At 36.5% G+C, this 18489-nt stretch overlaps 2 protein-coding genes across 3 annotated transcripts; both read right to left on the bottom strand.

Moving 5' to 3' along the window:
* Positions 1–91: 91 nt before the first annotated feature.
* On the bottom strand, positions 92–15249 carry LOC124538322 (presenilin-1). Of its 2 annotated transcripts, none has more exons than XM_047115351.1 (9): positions 14927–15249; positions 14468–14682; positions 14115–14324; positions 13667–13887; positions 12850–12948; positions 11995–12084; positions 5314–5559; positions 1352–1464; positions 92–1148 (listed from the first exon to the last, which is right to left on the bottom strand). In XM_047115351.1, the coding sequence occupies exons 1-9, from the start codon at positions 15071–15073 to the stop codon at positions 993–995; spliced, it is 1497 nt and encodes a 498-aa protein (XP_046971307.1). In that variant the 5' UTR covers positions 15074–15249; the 3' UTR covers positions 92–992. The 2 variants fall into 2 exon arrangements, with proteins under 2 accessions (XP_046971307.1, XP_046971308.1); XM_047115352.1 differs by having other exon boundaries at positions 12043–12084.
* Positions 15250–15698: 449 nt separating this feature from the next.
* LOC124538265 (26S proteasome regulatory subunit 4) lies at positions 15699–18414 on the bottom strand. The gene is made up of 9 exons (XM_047115259.1): positions 18278–18414; positions 17898–18185; positions 17551–17721; positions 17091–17219; positions 16745–16930; positions 16541–16641; positions 16352–16448; positions 16026–16235; positions 15699–15948 (listed from the first exon to the last, which is right to left on the bottom strand). The coding sequence occupies exons 1-9, from the start codon at positions 18278–18280 to the stop codon at positions 15814–15816; spliced, it is 1320 nt and encodes a 439-aa protein (XP_046971215.1). The 5' UTR covers positions 18281–18414; the 3' UTR covers positions 15699–15813.
* Positions 18415–18489: the final 75 nt, after the last annotated feature.

Here is an 18489-nt window from a genome sequence, read left to right as displayed (position 1 = left end):
GATTAGTTAACATATTTCAACTAAAATATGTTTTGTCATGTCACATTTAAGAATCATTTATAGTTTGAAAAAACAAAATGAAACAAAAACATGTTTTAGTAAAAAATTAATTTAATAAACGTTTATGAATAATGTGATTTAATTAAATACAATTATTTTCGGTTTTTCCAACACTATATCACTAAGTTACCTGTGGACATTACCTTACAAAGTGAATTCACACAGAACAACTATCTACAATGGCTGTAGACTATCTAGACAATATTTACTATGTACACACTAGCAAACATTATACTAATATACGTGACATTTTAAAATTATTGCATAACAAATCCAATTTGCTAACTTCATTATGCTAACTTTAATACTACGCTATCTCAGTAGTCCGTAACTAGCCTAAAAACGAACCTATTGTGATTCAGTCCAAAAATTTTTTTTATTCTTATAATGCATTTTATTTTATTCGTGAAAATCCCAACTTTTCTTAATTTTAGACATAAATATTATTCAAGTTATCATTGGCAAATATTACAACATCTGTTCAGTTCGATTATTGTCTTTGTTTTAGCCTTAAATGCAATTTTGTGTTATGAATTAATAAATTTTAGTACTAATGGTGATTTTTATTAGCTGTATAAAGCATGTTATAGAAACCTGCGTTATAATACAAATCGAGCTGAACAGTTTAAAGCCGCCGTCGCATGACAATCATACTCAACCATTTATTTTCTTATAATACATACATAAGAAGATCTGTAATTTCTTGCGAAGCTCAACGGAATTCCATTACGATCTTTATTAGGTAATTTTAAAAAAAGAACGATATATGTCAACGCCGAATCCATTTGGTTTGTCTTTGATAATAATACGGCAAGTTGTTTTCTTTAGCTACTTTGGTTGAGTCTGGCTGCTTTAGCAGTTTGAAATTTGTTAAAAAAACAGGCTACAGCTTATGACGGTTTCAATTAGAAGTAGAGAACGTGGGTTTACTCCTAAATAAAGACTTGGTCAGCGGCGAGCGCGTCTGCGAACGGCTTGACGACGTACCGGGTGGCGAAGTAAAATATGAGCCCGAAGGTTATAGAGATTGGTAGGGCAGGAAGCGCTTTCTTGAATATCGCCAACAACAGCAACGTCAAACACAGTCCCTGTTTAAAAAGGATTCGTATTAAATTCTGTATAAAATATTGATACGAGTGTATCAATTTTTACTTTGGAGCTTCAATGTTGTTATATTTTTTAGTATTATTGGTTACAGGCAGAGTTGATAGCACGACATTATGATGTGAATTGAATTGTTATTTGATCTTTAACAAAAAAATATGTTGATAAGTCACCTCGAGATACTCACAATAAGTATTGCTACAAAACAGGCGAGGGTGGTATTCCAGTCTCCGTATGAACTAGCTTTACCTACTAACACACTATAAAAAATGAAATCTCCCAATCCGAGTTTAACGCCCTCTGCAAAAGAAAAGTAAGCAAACTTAAGTAAAGCCATAAGAGTGCTTGAAATTATAACAACAACACCCAACGTCCGGGTACAACAAGACGATATTATTATAGTAGCGACTTGGTCTCGCTCTCGTAGTAAGTCAGGTCAAGTGAATTTTTTATATATATATATACATCCGAGAACCTTTTTGGCGTCATGCACGTGGTGCATCATTACGACGTCCCCAAGTTCCCCTTACTTTACTTAACATGTCTTAATGAATACTGCTTAGTTTTTAGATTTCCAGGTCCTTGGGATACGTTGTTTTCCGATTAAAAAAAATTCCACGATATTCGTCTTTCAGTCATGCCCAAACACTTTTGAACCCCTAACCATGATGATACATTTAAGGCATCCTAGATATATTGATCATAATTTACCTATGGCATCGATTATTTAGCGTCCTCACAGGATGGACTGTATTTGGAAGTGCGACGTTGCCAGCTTTAGGTTTGTTGTCTCTTTCTTTTCCTATCGCTGTTCTGTACAAACAGTTCAACGTTTATTTTGTTCCAATATTCGTAAGGCTTATACATATACGGATGTCCGATATATTATAATGTGTAAATACGAATCTTTTGCTTCCTACCCGTGATTACGCCGACGACTGTTATCCAGATTTCACGGAGGATCAGCGAAAAACTTGAGCGACTTCAAATTTTTTATATTAGCTTCATATTAGGTTTGCGCAAATATGATCGTGTCTCTCATTTTCACTCTTAGCACAAGTGGCTCTACCCATAAATCTTTATCCGAATAATTATGACTTCTCTAGCATATTACTTTGTTGTTGCATTTGTTATCTCCTGTGTTTTATTTTTCCTGTATGTCATAAAATCTACCTACCAAATTTCATATTTATGATAATAAAATGATAGTATTCATAATAAAATGAAATTACTGGGAATAGTGCTTTCATTTTATAGTTGGTAGCATACAGCCATATAGTACCACCTAAAATAGTACTGTATGCTTCAAGATCACGATCGCTCGGCTATTGTACAAGGTTCAATTTTGGGTCTCTTTCTATTTCTGGTATATATAAATGATCTTCCTTTTTATGTTAAAGGTATTTGTGATATGGTGTTGTTTGCTGACGATACTTCACTGATTTTTAGGGTTGACAAAAAAAACTGACTTTGACGATGTGAACGGTGCATTATCACAGATACACAATTGGTTAACAGTAAATAATTTAGTTTTGATTGCTCAAAAAACAAAATGTGTAGTTTGTACCCTACCGAATGTTAGAAAGCATAATTATAAGATATCTTTAAACGGTGACCGTCTTGATGTAGCCGATACTACGGTGTTCTCAGGAATAGAATTGGATTCCAAACTTCAGTGGAGTCCTCATTTATCATCCCTAACAGGAAGACTCAGCTCTGCAACATACGCGTTTAGAAAAGTTGGACAACTAACTGAGGTTGATACCGCTCGTCTATTATATTTTGGTTTTTTTCACAGTATTTGTCATATGGCATATTACTTTGAGATAACGTTGCAGGTCTTTATTTTACAAAAGAGAACAATCCGGTTTATTTATAATCTTGGAGCTAGATACTCTCTTCGGGATGTTTTTAAAAAAGTAGGAATACTCACTGTTGCGTCTCAGTCAACAATATTATGTATATTCACAGTAACATTGATCACTTTGATAAAATCAGTGATCATCATTGTTCGTGCACTAGAAGTAAGGATAAGCTTATAACACCAAGTTTCCGATTCCGCAAAGTCAATAAATCCTTCTTGGGGCAAGGTATCCGATTCTATAATAAAATTCGGCAGAAATTTTTAACTTTGCCATTTCGTAAATTCAAATTGTTTGTAAAAAATACATTGGTAAAAAAAGCATACTATTCGAAACAATATTTTATAGATGATAAAAAAGCGTGGAGGTATCTGTTCCAAGCTGAATATATTAATTTAAATATATAAATAATCGTCGTTATAATTTGCAACAGTCTTAAGAATGATCGTTTTAAATACTTATTTATCATATTGCCTAATTTAAATAAAGCGCAGTGAAATTTTAGCATTAGGGACAAACCTTTGTGGTTTTTTATAGTGCTAATCAACACATTGTACTGTAATATTGTTTTTTTTTCTGATAAATAAATTAAAAAAATAATAAAAAATAATTGTAATAAAATAAGTGTTGAAAAAGAGTAACTACTGAGATTTTTGCCGGTTCTTCTCGGTAGAATCTACTTTCCGAACCGGTGGTAGCTTCACTTAATTGTAAAATGACGATTTAAAAGTGCTTGTTTAATATTTTCATATTTTCGCCTACTTGAATAAATTTTATTTTGATTTCTGTTTTTTTTTTTTTTTTTGATTGAGCGTCCGTATGTAGCTATTAGGCGTCCGTATAAAGCTATTGGGCGTCCGTATACAGCTATTAGGCGTCCGTATACAGCTATTGGACGTCCGTATACAGCTATTGGGCGTCCGTATACAGCTATTGGGCGTCCGTATACAGCTATTAGGCGTCCGTATACAGCTATTGGACGTCCGTATACAGCTATTGGGCGTCCGTATACAGCTATTGGGCGTCCGTATACAGCTATTGGGCGTCCGTATACAGCTATTGGGCGTCCGTATACAGCTATTGGGCGTCCGTATACAGCTATTGGGCGTCCGTATACAGCTATTGGGCGTCCGTATATGGCTATTTGGCGCCTGTACAAAGTTACTAAGCTTTACGCCGGTTTGTTTACCCCGAATAATAAAAACTACCAATCACAGATAACAGAAGATTTAACAGTACAGATACCAATCACGATTGATGTAGATGTTGTACAAACTTTCACCCCCTTTTATCCCCTTAGAGGATGATTTCGTGGATGGAAACTATCCTATCTTCATACCAAATTTAATTTAAATTAGTTTATCGGATATAGATTCCCTGTACAAACTTCTACTTTCCTTTATTATCTCGTTAGAAACAAAATTAACCTATATTCCTCTCTACAATGTCACCATACCAAATTTCATCTAAATCGGTTCAGCAGCTTAAGCGTGTAAAGATAACAGATAGACAGACATACTTTATATTATTATTATGAATAATTAATATAAATATTAATTATTGTAATATATTTAAAAAAAACTTCCACGAAGTCCCAGAGCATTCATATATTCATTATTTATAAACATTAAATGACTGATGTAAAACAAACAATAATCAAGCACCGAATAGGTATTATGTAACGCGTAAGTAATGAGCGAGATGGCAACGTCGCAATTTTGGACGCCAAATACGCGAATCCGTAGTCAGGAATTCCCCTCGATATACAGTGTGCGATATACGCGCTGCGGCAGCGCCTCACCTGCGCGGTGATTTCTTCGGGAACTTTTCAATATTTTATTGCAACTATTTAAAGCGATTTTTAGCTTCCGTCGATTTTTGTACTATGGCTAGCTAGGATGTATAGGACCTCAGTGCCACCGGATAAAAAAGTGGCGTCCGGTATACGGACGCCAAAAGCAGGTGGACGCCAGTTTAAATGCATTTTCGCCTTCAGTGGACGGCCAATTGTTTGCGGGATAAATATATATATATATATACATGAGACAACATCACATACATTACTCTGATCCCAATGTAAGTAGCTGACGCACTTGTGTTATGGAAATCAGAAGTAACGACGGTACCACAAACACCCAGACCCAAGACAACATAGAAAACTAATGGTAATCTACATCGACTCGGCCGGGAATCGAACCCGGGACCTCAGAGTGGCGTACCCATGAAAACCGGTGTAGATACCACTCGACCATGGAGGTCGTCAAAAATGAATGGTAGCGGCACTCACTCTCCTCGTGGTCGCTGTGCGTGTGCGCGCGCTCGACGCGCGTGACGTAGTGCGCAGGCGCGGTGCCGTCCACGCGCAGCCGGCGCGGAGCCACCTGCTCGTTGGCGCGCGCGCGCCACGCCGCGTCGAAGCCCGCCTCCCCGCCGCCCGCGCCCTCCGCCCCGCTGCCGCCCGCGCCGCTGCCCCCTTCGCCCGCCCCCCCACGCTCGGCCCCGCTCTCTCCACTAGCGCCATTACCTTCCGATCCTGAAAACGATCAACCCATTTGACATATCCGCAGCGGTCACAGACCACAACACGGTTCAAAAACAAACAACAACAACAGCAGCCTGTAAATTCCCACTGCTGGGCTAAAGGCCTCCTCTCCGTTTGAGGAGAAGGTTTGGAACATATTCCACCACGCTGTTCCAATGCGGGTTGGTGGAATACACATGTGGCAGAATTTCTATGAAATTTGTCACATGCAGGTTTCCTCACGATGTTTTCCTTCACCGCTGAGCACGAGATGAATTATAAAGATAAATTAAGCACATGAATCAGCGGTGCCTGCCTGGGTTTGAACCCGCAATCATCGGTTAAGATGCTCGCGTTCTAACCACTGGGCCATCTCGACTCAACACGGTTCATCTCATGCATATAATTCTAACATTTAGTTATTAGTATCGTGCTGTTAAACTTTTCCTTAGACGCTCGCCACTTTACTAAGAAACGTCATAATGCAGATGTATGTATGGTCCATGGCTCCATGCGCTGTCTTCTTCTTTCGAATGTCAAATAAGAGAAAGACAGGAATTTGTGAGTGGCGATTCATAAGTTTAGTAGCAAAATTTTACTCTGTGGTCCCTACCACCAAGCCCCCTTTTCACAAGTGTATCTGGGTAGGTAATCCACTGATTCCTCCTCTGAAGAGACAGGCACAAGAGAAACAACGCCTTAGCTCCCAAAGTTGGTGGCGCATTGGCTTATTATTTTTTAGTATAAACGTCTGCGAGCACTGGTCTCTATTATATTAAAAAAAAAAGTTAAACCGTTATATTATTGCAAATCTATTTACAATTCAACTAATTTTAATACTACCATGCTTAAGAATACTTCTCCTTAAATATATAAACATACATACAATATCAAAGCAATGCAATTAGGATAAGGTCGGGGGGAAAGAAATATTAAAAAACATTAAATTAAGAAGTTAGTTAAGGGCAATGCCGCACTTACACTTACAATTTGTGACGTTTTGATTTTACAAAATATGCTACTTAAATAAAAACTTTTTATTGGAATATTTAGTGATTGTTTTAGTAGTTTTTAGATTAATTTTTAATTTATGGGATGTCATAGTAGACTATAGAGTCTGCACATCTGCTACTATTATATACTGATATTTTGATTTTATGGTTACATGTTTCATAATTTTATTCTTGTCACTTTTCACCCTAATGCTACTTATGATAGCAAATGGCAATAACTGTTTTAGCGTAAGATCCCAGGGCCGCCAGACGTCACGTATTTTCTGACGAAGGAAATGTGGACGATTAAGTAGTATCAGGGCCGCCGTAAGCGGGGGTGCGACGCGTGCACCGCACGCGGGCGGCACGTCCAGGGGGCGGCAAATTGAGCAATACATCACGTACCTAATTCAAGTCATTATTATAATTCCCACAAATCCTTAAGTAAAATAAATTATTCAAAGCATCGAAAAATATCGCACTCAGTAAAGTTAAAAGTCCGTCGTCTGTTATCCTATGAAAAACAGTACCTACTTTCGAAGTTAGGAGAATCCCCTTTAAGCTTCCTTATCAATTGGTAGATTAGGTATCCGTTACTTGTAGTAGGGCGTTGTCGTAGGGCGGCTTGAAGGGTATCACGCCGTAAGTTATATTGGTGGTCGCTCGAAATAGCAGAGCTACGGGCACCGTTAAACCGGGCGCGGTGGGCATACGTTCGCTGTCGCAGGCGCAACGTGCTCAACGCAAACTTAGAGGTACACCTGTGGGCTGCCCGGACAATGGAGGCGGTGGTCCAAGGGAACGTAGTCCTAACGGTATCACCGGACGTGGCGAACGACTTCAATAGTCTTCCTTTCTTTTTTTCTTAATTTAATTTAAGGCATCCACGGGCTCATAGGCCCATGCCTTTTTTATATTTTACATTTATACACTTTGGCGTTTTATATTTTATATATAAAAATCCAGTGTCACAATGTATGTTCCCAGTGAACTCTTCACCAACTCAACCGATATTGATGAAATTTGGCATTTATGTGTAATTTGGTCCAACTTAAGAGATAGGATAGCTTTCATTTCGATTAATGGCCTCAATGATTTATAAATAACAATAAACTGATTATCAAAGTTGATTGTTGTTATTAATTGTAAGTTACGAAAATTTCGAACAGATGGCGCCTCACATAGGATTTTTTACAGAAATTTGTCAGACCGTTTATCATTAACTTATCATAGATGGCGCTACCGTTGAATTTTAGATTTCATTTTCCACTACACGTGGTGCTGGCCATTTTTTGATCGATACTCTCTGTGACATCGCTTTTAAGAACAACAAAATAATAGTACAAGGAATTTATTCACATAAAATTTTCACTAAAATGCCACCAAAATAATCTAACCTCAACAATGCCCGTAGCAAAGAAGCTCGACAACGGCGTCTTGAAAGAGCTCACGAATCAGTCGAACAAAGAGCAGAAAGAAATGAAGCTCAAAGAATTCGCATAGCTGATATTCGTGCGCATGAATCAAGAGAACAGCGTGATAATCGTCTCCAAGAATATTTATTGAGAACAAGAGCTGCACGTGGACAACACATAGATTCAATTAGAGAACGAGACCGAGAAAGGCAGCGAACCAGTCGTGCATTAACACGTGAATCATTTGTTCGTCTTGGGTTTAATTATGCACCAGACATTAATTACTCAGCTGATCCCAAAGTTACTATCGGTGCGATGAACAAAATATGCAAACATTGTCAGGCGTTAAAATTTCGGAATGAATCACCTGGCATGTGTTGTGCCTCAGGGAAAGTTGTATTATTACCACTCCCTACTCCGCCTGAACCTTTGAAATCTCTTTTTTCTGGCATTTCAAATGATTCAAAATTATTTTTGCGTAAGACACGAAAGTTTAATTCTTGCTTTCAAATGACATCATTTGGAGCATCAAAAATTTGCGATCTCTCAACTGATGGTCGTAATTTTGAAACAACATTTAAAATACAAGGACAAGTGTACCATAAAATAGGGTCATTGATGCCAATGCCAATTGCCTGTCATTCCTCGCTCTACTTTTGCCGATGAAATCAGCATGTCTAAAACAATCATTTTTATGGAGAAACGTCAAAACTCTAAGATTGTCAAAAAACATGCGAGTACAACTCCAAAATGATCCGGCGGCACAAGTATTTTCTCAGCAATTATTAGATATTGGAAACGGTGAAGTACAATTTTATCAAGATACCCAATGCATAAGATTACCAGAACAATTCTGTACTGTTGTTCAAACTAAAAATGAACTGATCGAAAGTGTATTCCCAGATATAATAAATAACTATCTAAATCATAATTGGCTTAGTAATCGTGCTATTATGGCAGCGAATAATGTTGATGTAGATCTAATTAACTACCAGATACAACAACTATTACCAGGTGATTTGATGTCGTTCAAGTCAATCGACACTACTGTTGATGAAAATGAAGCAGTGAATTTTCCAATTGAATTTTTAAATTCTTTAGACATAACAGGAATGCCTCCACACAATCTTCGAATCAAAATTGGATCACCGATTATTCTTCTGCGTAATTTGAACCCCCCTAAACTATGCAACGGTACACGTTTGGTAATAAAAAAATCACCGGAAATGTTCTCGAAGCAACTATTTTGACAGGAAAGTTTAAAGGAGAAATCGTTCTGTTACCACGCATTCCAATGATACCGTCATATTCTCGAATACCATTTAAAATACTGCAATTTCCTATTCATTTAGCTTTCGCGATGACTATAAATAAGTCACAAGGCCAAACAATGTCTATTTGCGGCTTAGATTTAGAGAATCCATGTTTCTCCCATGGGCAATTATACGTGGCCTGTTCACGTGTAGGAAGACCATCAAGTTTATTTGTGCTAACAAAAGACAGGTTGACCAAAAATATTGAACATCGACTGGCTCTTCAGTAAACTTTAAGGTGATAAACTGTGATTTATTTTAATTAAAGGTTATCAGAGTATTTATAAATAAAATGAAATTAAAAATGCTATGTTAATTTGTGTTAAATTTTGCCTTTTAAATCCGTCCTTAATCACTCGGCCACAGCAACGCGTGGCCGGGTCTGCTAGTATTTTATATTTTTACTTAACATCAGCAGATTTTCGCTAGACTTCAAGCTCGCCGTCTTCCTTTCGAGACCATAGGACCATTTCGATATCACGAGTTGCCTTCCTATCTCAGAAGGCCGTTGGGGTATACCTCCAGGATCAGGTGATCCTTTGGGAGGGGGCGATGGACGACTTGTCCGGCGTTTGAAGTTGGTTTGACTGGCTCCTGCGGGCACCGACCTCGCCCGGGATGGGTGTGTTGTTTCACGATGACGGAGCGAACCTTTCAGGTGGCGGCCCTAAAGTCGGAGTGTCGCACGGTGGATCGAATCGAGATGCTGGTCTTCATGGTTTCTCTAACTAAAACGGTCTCCTAATCCACGGTCCTTGCTGAGGTCTCCTCGAGGAGCGTCTACCGCCCTCCAAGAGACGGCAATTAAGGCGCAGACACATATGAAAGATCAGGGCCTCATCCTGGATGGAGCTTCGTGCAATATTTTGTCCAACTCAGCTAAAGACCTTGCCTGCGTGCGCTCTATGGCATTGTATTTTTTATTTATTGTAAATAAATAAATCTAATCCAATCCAGCCCATTTCCGGTCACTGCTGGATATGTCCAGTCCTCTCCAATTGCACGCCACTGGGATCGTTCTTGGGCTACTCGCATCCAGCTCCTACCAGCCGTCTTGCGTAAGTCGTCACTCCACCGTGCCCGAGGACGTCCTACACTACGTTTGCCGAGACGCGGTCTCCACTCTAGAACACGTTTTCCACAACGGTTATCGGTTCTGCGACAAATATGGCCCGCCCACTGCCACTTCAGCTTATTAATCCGGTGGGCTATATCGATGACTTTGGTTCTCTGGCGGATTGCCTTATTTCTTCTGATGCGATCCCGCAGAGAAACGCCGAGCATAGCCCTTGCCATAGCACGCTGAGTGGCTTTAAACTGGTGGACAGGTTTTGCCGTGAGTTTCCACGTGTCGGCTCCGTATTTCATGACGGGTAGGACGCACTGGTTGAAGACTTTCGTCATAAGGCAATGTGGGATCGACGATGTAAAGATTCGACGTAATTTTCCAAACGCTGCCCAACCCAGCTGAATTCTTCTATTCACCTCGTCCTCAAGGTTGTTTCTACCTAATCGCAAAGTCTGCCCATGGTAGATATATTTTTGAACAACTTCGAGGACGGTACCGTGTATCGCAATCAGTTCCGGTAGAACATGTTCATTGAACATGACCTTGGTTTTATCCAAGTTCATCCGTAGGCCGATACGCATAGAAGAATCAGCAAGCGTCTACAAATCTTAAGTGAGAGATGTATTCGCCATTGATGTTGATGCCACGTCCTTTCCAGTTCAGCGTCTTGAACACATCCTCCATGAATTAGTAAACAATTTGGGGGAAATAACGTCCCCTCATCTCACACCTTGATTCAATGGTATGGGATTTGTTTGCTGATTCTGTACTTGGACGGAAAATACACCTATTTGGTTGGACTCCCTTAATGCTTGTAACAAGGCTCTTATCTTACGGGACCGTGGGAACAGTGCTGCTGACCCGCTTCGCCGAAGAAGACCAGTAGAAGGAGTCTTCGTTATGGATGTCTTCTCCTCCCACCATAAGTGTCCCGGGGTTAAGGGTTTCTGTACCCTAAGAACTCCCAAGGAAGTGGAACTCCGCAGAGGTGAGCCTACCGTTAGGATGTCACGGTAGTATGCACAAAAGATTTCGTAACATCCTCCAAAAAGACAGAGTGGGTCGCTAACGTTGGTTTTTTAGCAGGTATACACCCCGCCCCCAACCTCATGTGGAGGAATAGTGGTATGCGTTTTTGTAGCAAAAAAAGGGCGGCATAATAGGTATTGCACGCGGGCGACAAAACAGCTAGCGGCGGGCCTGAGTAGTATTAGTATTTACTAATAACGCATACTTACCTGCTAGGTTGTTTAGACGGCCAATTTTCAGGTATCAGGTAATCAAGGTACGTAAAAACATTACTTACATTAAAATTTAATTTAATTTATATAATAATATAATACTTATTTTAAGGATATTGCCTAAAATATACGTAAAAATCAGCTTGGAGAATTTACGTGAGGTAAGTAATGTTTTTACGTACCTTGATTACCTGATACCTGAAAATTGGCCGTCTAAACAACCTAGCAGGTAAGCACGCGTTATTCGTAAATACTAACACTACTTAATCGTTCACATTTCCGTCGTCAGAAAATACGTGACGTCTGGCAGCCCTGGGATCTTGGACCATTTATAGTTTTCTCAAAATTGTTTTTGATAAAACGAGTATGTCACGGACGATGTGTCGTGTAAATGCGGCAGAGAGCGGTTAGACGGACCGTGGTCGCGCGGGTTGAGCGGACGCAGCTCGCGTGCCGGCGTCTCACCTTCGCCTGTGCCGGTCGCCGCCAAGCAGTACATGACGGTCGCTGTAAACATATTTAGTATTTTAAACTATATTTTCAAATTCAATTCAGAACCACAGAAACTAATGTCTACTTGATGATATTTATGATTGGATGATATAAACTCTAAATCCATTCCTCAATATTATAAGAACAAATTAGATGTAGCATCGGAAAATGCAATGGAATGAAAATAAAACCGATTACTGCCGATTTACACAACCAATAGAAGTAGCTCCCTATGGCGCCATTCGACGCTATTCGTCGCTATAGATTCACGCGTCAGAGAAAGCAAGTGCATGTAAATCGACGCGTCAAATTGACGAATATATTAGGTTATATGATATTACAAGTTATTATGTTTGCGTAAATATCATATTCGCATGAGAAATATATATTGATAATTTGGGATACCGTACTCAATTCGGATGTGATCGGTTTTACGAATTTTGTCGATGCGACATCTAAGTTGTGTCGTACTATACATTACTCTGATGCCAATGTAAGTAGCTAAAGCACTTGTGTTATGGAAAATCAGAAGTAACGACGGTACCATAACCACCCAAGAACAAGACAATATAGAAAATTAATGAACTTTTTCTACATCAAGTATGCCGGGAATCGAACCCGCGTGGCGTTCCTATAAAAACCGGTATACATATTATTCGACAATGGAGGTCGTCAACTTACACTTAAAGACTGTTTAGTTAAAAATTATATCAATTCGGATAATAATGTCTCTGAATAGTTGAGTACTAAGCTAGTATTCAAACAACATTTTATACATACATGAATAAATTAGTGCTGGAAATATAGACTCGTTTCGCTCCTGAGCTGTTTCGACTAATATTCGAAGTGGTCCTTTTGGGGTTAATACTGCTATTAAATCTGTAAACAAATATATATATATATATTGTAGGTGTAGGCTTAAAGCGCAAAACTGCTTTCTCTAAGAATATTATAGGCTAACACATTGTTATTACAAAATTCAAACATTGGTAACTAGCGACCTGCCCCAATTTCGCACGGGTGCAATACTGACAATAAAATTTTCGAAAATATTAATTTTAATTAAATGCTTTAAAGGGTCATATTGATCTATATTAAATGCACTATGTATTCCAATCACATTCAAATCATTCATCACTTTGAATGCCATATTTGCTCATAATAAGTCAAAAAGGAAAAATGGTTTTTCGTGGGTTATCCATATACCGTCAGAGACTTTTTTGAAGACCTTTTGAAGGTGTACAATAATGTAGTATATTATTTTGATCTATTTAGTAGGGTTCAGACAGTGTTGAAATGTAAGCGCAAAAAATGTGTTAATATTCAACATAACTTTAGAAACCTCTAAAATAATCATTAGTTTTCAACTATATTGAATCAATCAAGTAAACCTACCTCTTGAATCATTTTATCAATTAAAAAAAAACACATCAACACAACAGAACAAAATCCATTGTGTAATTTTAAGGATACATACATAGGCTGTCCCAATAGTGATTTTGTATATAATATGTAATGATGATAAATTGGTGATCTCAGTGCAACTTATATTTTAGCCAAAAATGATAAATTTTTCATATAAAAAAGTTGAACTTACCCCAAACAGAAATAACAGCAAGTACGGCCCATGTAGTCCACTCGGGCATATATTTAATGAAAACTAATGCCATCAAAGCTGCTATAAATATTAAATATGCCTGTTGAAGGCGTAATGGACCCTTCCAGTGTATAACTATCATTCCCATGACACCAAAATTCCACATTACAAACGCTAATGTAATATAATCCATAGGTATGTTGTATGCCCTTAACGCTTCTCTGCAAAAATATTAATTGCATTAATATTAAGTTTGAGTTTATAACTATATTATTTTACATTATCTAAGTTCACTATCACATTGTTTTTGTATTTATTGCAAATAACATAAATTTAAAGAATTTATACCATATTTGATTTTAATTTTCATATAAATTCTTCTACTTAATATTGTTTATTTAATCTTCTATATAATTACATAATTACATAAGATTGTTTTTATACTTACTCTATATACAAATATGAAAACAAGAAGAGAAGCATTAGAGAAGATAAGATGAGCCAACCATGAATGACTTTGTAACATCGCTTCTTATATAGAACAATGAGTAGCACAGTCATCAAAGCTATCACGCTCAATAAGATCATAGAGTTGGCAAGAGCATTCCATACTTTGGTCAATGCATATGGAGTCTCCTCATGGAATGGTGTATAAGCTCTGAAAATTAAAAATATTTATATTATTTCTCTTGTATTTGAAAAAATTATGTTGCAATGTGATCTTTTTATTCCCTTAAACTGCAAAATTATGCAACATTAGTATATAAATTAAAAGATTCAGTTAATAAACAAATTACTTACAAATAAACATCTTTGACTGAATAGAAGCTTATGGACGATATTGTGGCAACAACAACTATCATACATAAAGTCACAGGAACAAAGAGTTTGATAACATGTCTTGCTCCATACTTAAGCTCCAGCTCTTCAACCTGATTTTCAGCTGAAGCCGCACGACGGTTTTGACCTGAACCGCCCACTGCACTTGATCGACTACTTTGTGACGCTGACACGCTCTATAATATGCCAAAATTATTATTTTTTTGCAGTATTTAATAATATTAAATATATATTACGTATTTCGCAATCAGCATACAAGTATGAGATACATATAGATTTTATAAGTGAAATCGTTTATTCAAAATTATTTTATTATCAACAAAGCCTAGTTATTTAAATGTAAAAGCGAATTAGTCATCAACAATTTTATGCAATACCAGGTAGAAGAGTGCTACAGCTCATACGTATGTTCTCACTTACACCATAATTACGCTGTGTTTCGGATTTCGTCTTTCGTTTCCTAGCAATCCGTTCAGCGATCTCCCTATCGGGTCGGGCTTCAGCTATGTGGCCATCCATGAGTGCAGTGTGCTCGGTCGCTTCTGTGTCGCTACCGGTGTCACTCATTCATAAATAATCACGAACTTTGGTATCATATTAGATTTCTGGTCCCAACATTTCGAATAAAGTAATGCAGTGATAATAATGCTATACGATCATTTAATTGTGCTATCATCAACTTTTGTACTCAAAATACTAATGACAACCAAGACAACTGACATTGACACCTACAACGTTCTACAGTTCTATTCAAAGAGTATAGCTAGCTAGTATAGCTTTAGCTTCTTTTAAACGTTTATAAACTTTCATGTCTATGATTAATCAACATTAAGAATTTTCTTTAATGCTTCACAAGCATTAAAAAATATAAAAATGGATATTCAATGTTTAATAGATTAATAACAGGTTTATCTCTGTAGAATATTGTAGTTATTATACGATCAATTAAATAATAGAATATTAATTACATATGAACCAATACATATTTTTAGATATTTAGTAACTTAAAGGACCGTAACTTGAAATCATCGGCAAAAAAATATCAAAGCTTTTTCCGCAACCTCGTATTGCAATTTTTTTTTGGTTCACACTTGTCAATTTTACGGAGTGCATATCACATAAATTGTATTTTTTTGTTTTTATTAATATTTTGAATATTCCTTTAATCAAATTAACACATTAAAAAACTGAATTTAGTTTCAAATGAATTTATTTCAAGCAATACATTGAAATTCTCTAGTTAGTTTAATATTTTTAATTAAGTATATATAAAGTCTTCGAAAGATTTTAATGAAATTGCATAATATTTAAAGATAAAGTCCTTCAGGAGTTCCTTCTTTCTTTCTGTAAAGAACACTCTCTTTAGATTTCTTAAAATCTTCATTAGTGACTTTCATTCTTCGCTCTCTCAGGGCCATAAGTCCAGCCTCTGTACAAATAGCCTAAAAAATAGAATAGATTGTTAAAATATTAATTGAAATGTATGCATTTTTTTATAACCTATCATTTTCATATATACCTTTATGTCAGCACCAGAAAGATCATCCTTTGACATAATGAGTTCTGACAAATTAACATCATCAGCCAGAGTCATTCTTGAAGTATGAATAGTGAAAATTCTTCTCTTTGTTTTTTCATCTGGCAGAGGAAACTCTATTTTTCTATCAATACGACCGGGTCGAATGAGAGCAGGATCCAATGTTTCAATCCTATTTGTAGCCATGATTACCTTGATAAAAAATAAGTTTTTAATGTTTACCACTTTTTTATTATACATAGATGCAAAAATAATATTGTATTTTATGCTGCTTTTTTTAAATATAGTTTCTTTTTCTGTTTACTTACTTTTACATCACCCCTAGAATCAAACCCATCCAGTTGGTTTAGCAACTCCAACATAGTTCTTTGAATTTCTCTTTCACCACCAGAATTGGAGTCATAACTTTAAAGGAAAGATAGTATCAAGGGTCATTATTTTTGTAAAAATATATGTAATTGACATGGCCACTTTTGGCCTATGGCATTTTTACTTACCGCTTTGTACCCACAGCATCAATTTCATCTATGAACACAATTGATGGAGCATGCTCTTCTGCTACCCGGAACAACTCACGCACAAGTTTCGGGCCATCACCCTAAAAAAATAAAATCATTTAGTGATAAATAATAATTATCATAACACATAAATATGTAAATAAGATATTATTGGTGATTTTTTTTTAATATCAATAGTCATACCAAATATTTTTGAATAAGTTCAGATCCAACAACTCGAAGGAATGTGGCTGAAGTCTGATTAGCTACAGCCTTGGCCAGCAAGGTTTTGCCAGTACCAGGAGGTCCGTACAGGATAACACCTTTAGGAGGTTTGATACCCATCTCTTCATAGTACTCCGGATGAGTAAGAGGTAGTTCCACTGATTCCTATAGAATTATTAATAATAATATAAATAACACATTAATACAACACAGATAAAATAATATTATAATAATTAAATACACAGACAATGAGGACTGAAAAGTATTGAAACCATAAACTCTATGAGTTTGGTTATCAAACTATATACAAATTGTTTTAATTTACCTTTATTTCCTGTATTTGTGTATCCAGACCGCCTATATCAGCATAGGTCTCTTGTGGAGCTTTCTCCAACTTCATGACAGAAACCATTGGGTCAGTATCATCACCTAGTACTCCAACAACTGCATGTACCTTTGTTTAATATAAAAAATAGTATTTGAATTCAAAAGACTGACAAAAAAAGTTCTTCATCTAATTGTTTAACTAAAATATCCTCAAAAAATTAAGAAGATGAAACTAGAGAACTTTTAACTACAGTCTAATGATTTGTTTACAGTCCTTCGAGAAAAAACATCTATAGAAAATTATTTTATTTATAAGATGTATTACCATACACACAAATTCCTTGACAATTATCAAATTACAAAATGAGAGGGTTTAATTGTTCTCTGGGATTAGTCAAATTTTATAATTATTTATATAGATAATTAAAAAAAAGGCACAAGACAGCTTGCATGCTCACCTTATGATTCAATAACACAGAACAGCCTGGTTCCAGTTGATCCTTGTCAACAAATGATAAAATACTGACATAGTGTTCACTGCCCACCGATGTAGACACTATAGCATGGTTATCATCAATGATCTCTTCAAGAGTACCAACTGACATTGGTGTTCCCCTCAAATCATCCACCTACACAGTTAATAAAATTATTATATTTGTAAGAAACAAATGACCCAAAAGTACTAAAAGAGCATCAGACATACGAAACTTTTTATATAATAAGCTAAATAAATGAAATAAAGTAATTTTAACTTATTTCAAAGAAATAGTTAAACCAAATTTTGCTGTATATATTTAAATTGTACCTTCGATCTTTCTTCTTCGATTTTCTCTTCTTGGGGTTTGAGTCTCTCTTGGTTACGAATAAATTCTTCTTCCATAAGTAGGTAATCTTTGATTCTTTCTAGCTTCAACAATTTCAACCTACAGCGCGTATGTGGCGTTACTTGTGGCAATTTTAGAGCGGCATCAGGCCCCTTAGCCTTACGCTTCTTTTTACCAACCCTGGTAGGAATCGGAGGCTCGTATTTCTTCTTCTTGTCTTTGTCATCTTTCTTGTCTCCACCACTTCCACCACCAGATTGATTTTGACCCTAAGTAGTTAAGTATTTATTGTAAATTATTAAATAAAACAATAACTAAATCTGTATGTGTAAACAATAAAGATCATGGAATATATACATACCATTATTACACTTGTTACCTAAATATAACAAATTTCTTTTATATAAAATTTACAATCTACTTCACGTACATGAAACAGCGGATTACGATGCGAAATTTGTTATTCTCCTTTTGTATAGTCTGTATTAGTGTTGTAATAAAATATAAATGACCGTACTTTTCCAATAAGTTACGATTTTATGAATGAACTAAATTATTTAAGTAAGGACTCCA

Source organism: Vanessa cardui, chromosome 20, assembly GCF_905220365.1.
Source record: "Vanessa cardui chromosome 20, ilVanCard2.1, whole genome shotgun sequence".
NCBI classification, from domain to species: domain Eukaryota; kingdom Metazoa; phylum Arthropoda; class Insecta; order Lepidoptera; family Nymphalidae; genus Vanessa; species Vanessa cardui.
The sequence above is the reverse complement of the archived record's forward strand: the minus strand, read 5'-3'. Positions and strand labels throughout refer to the sequence as shown.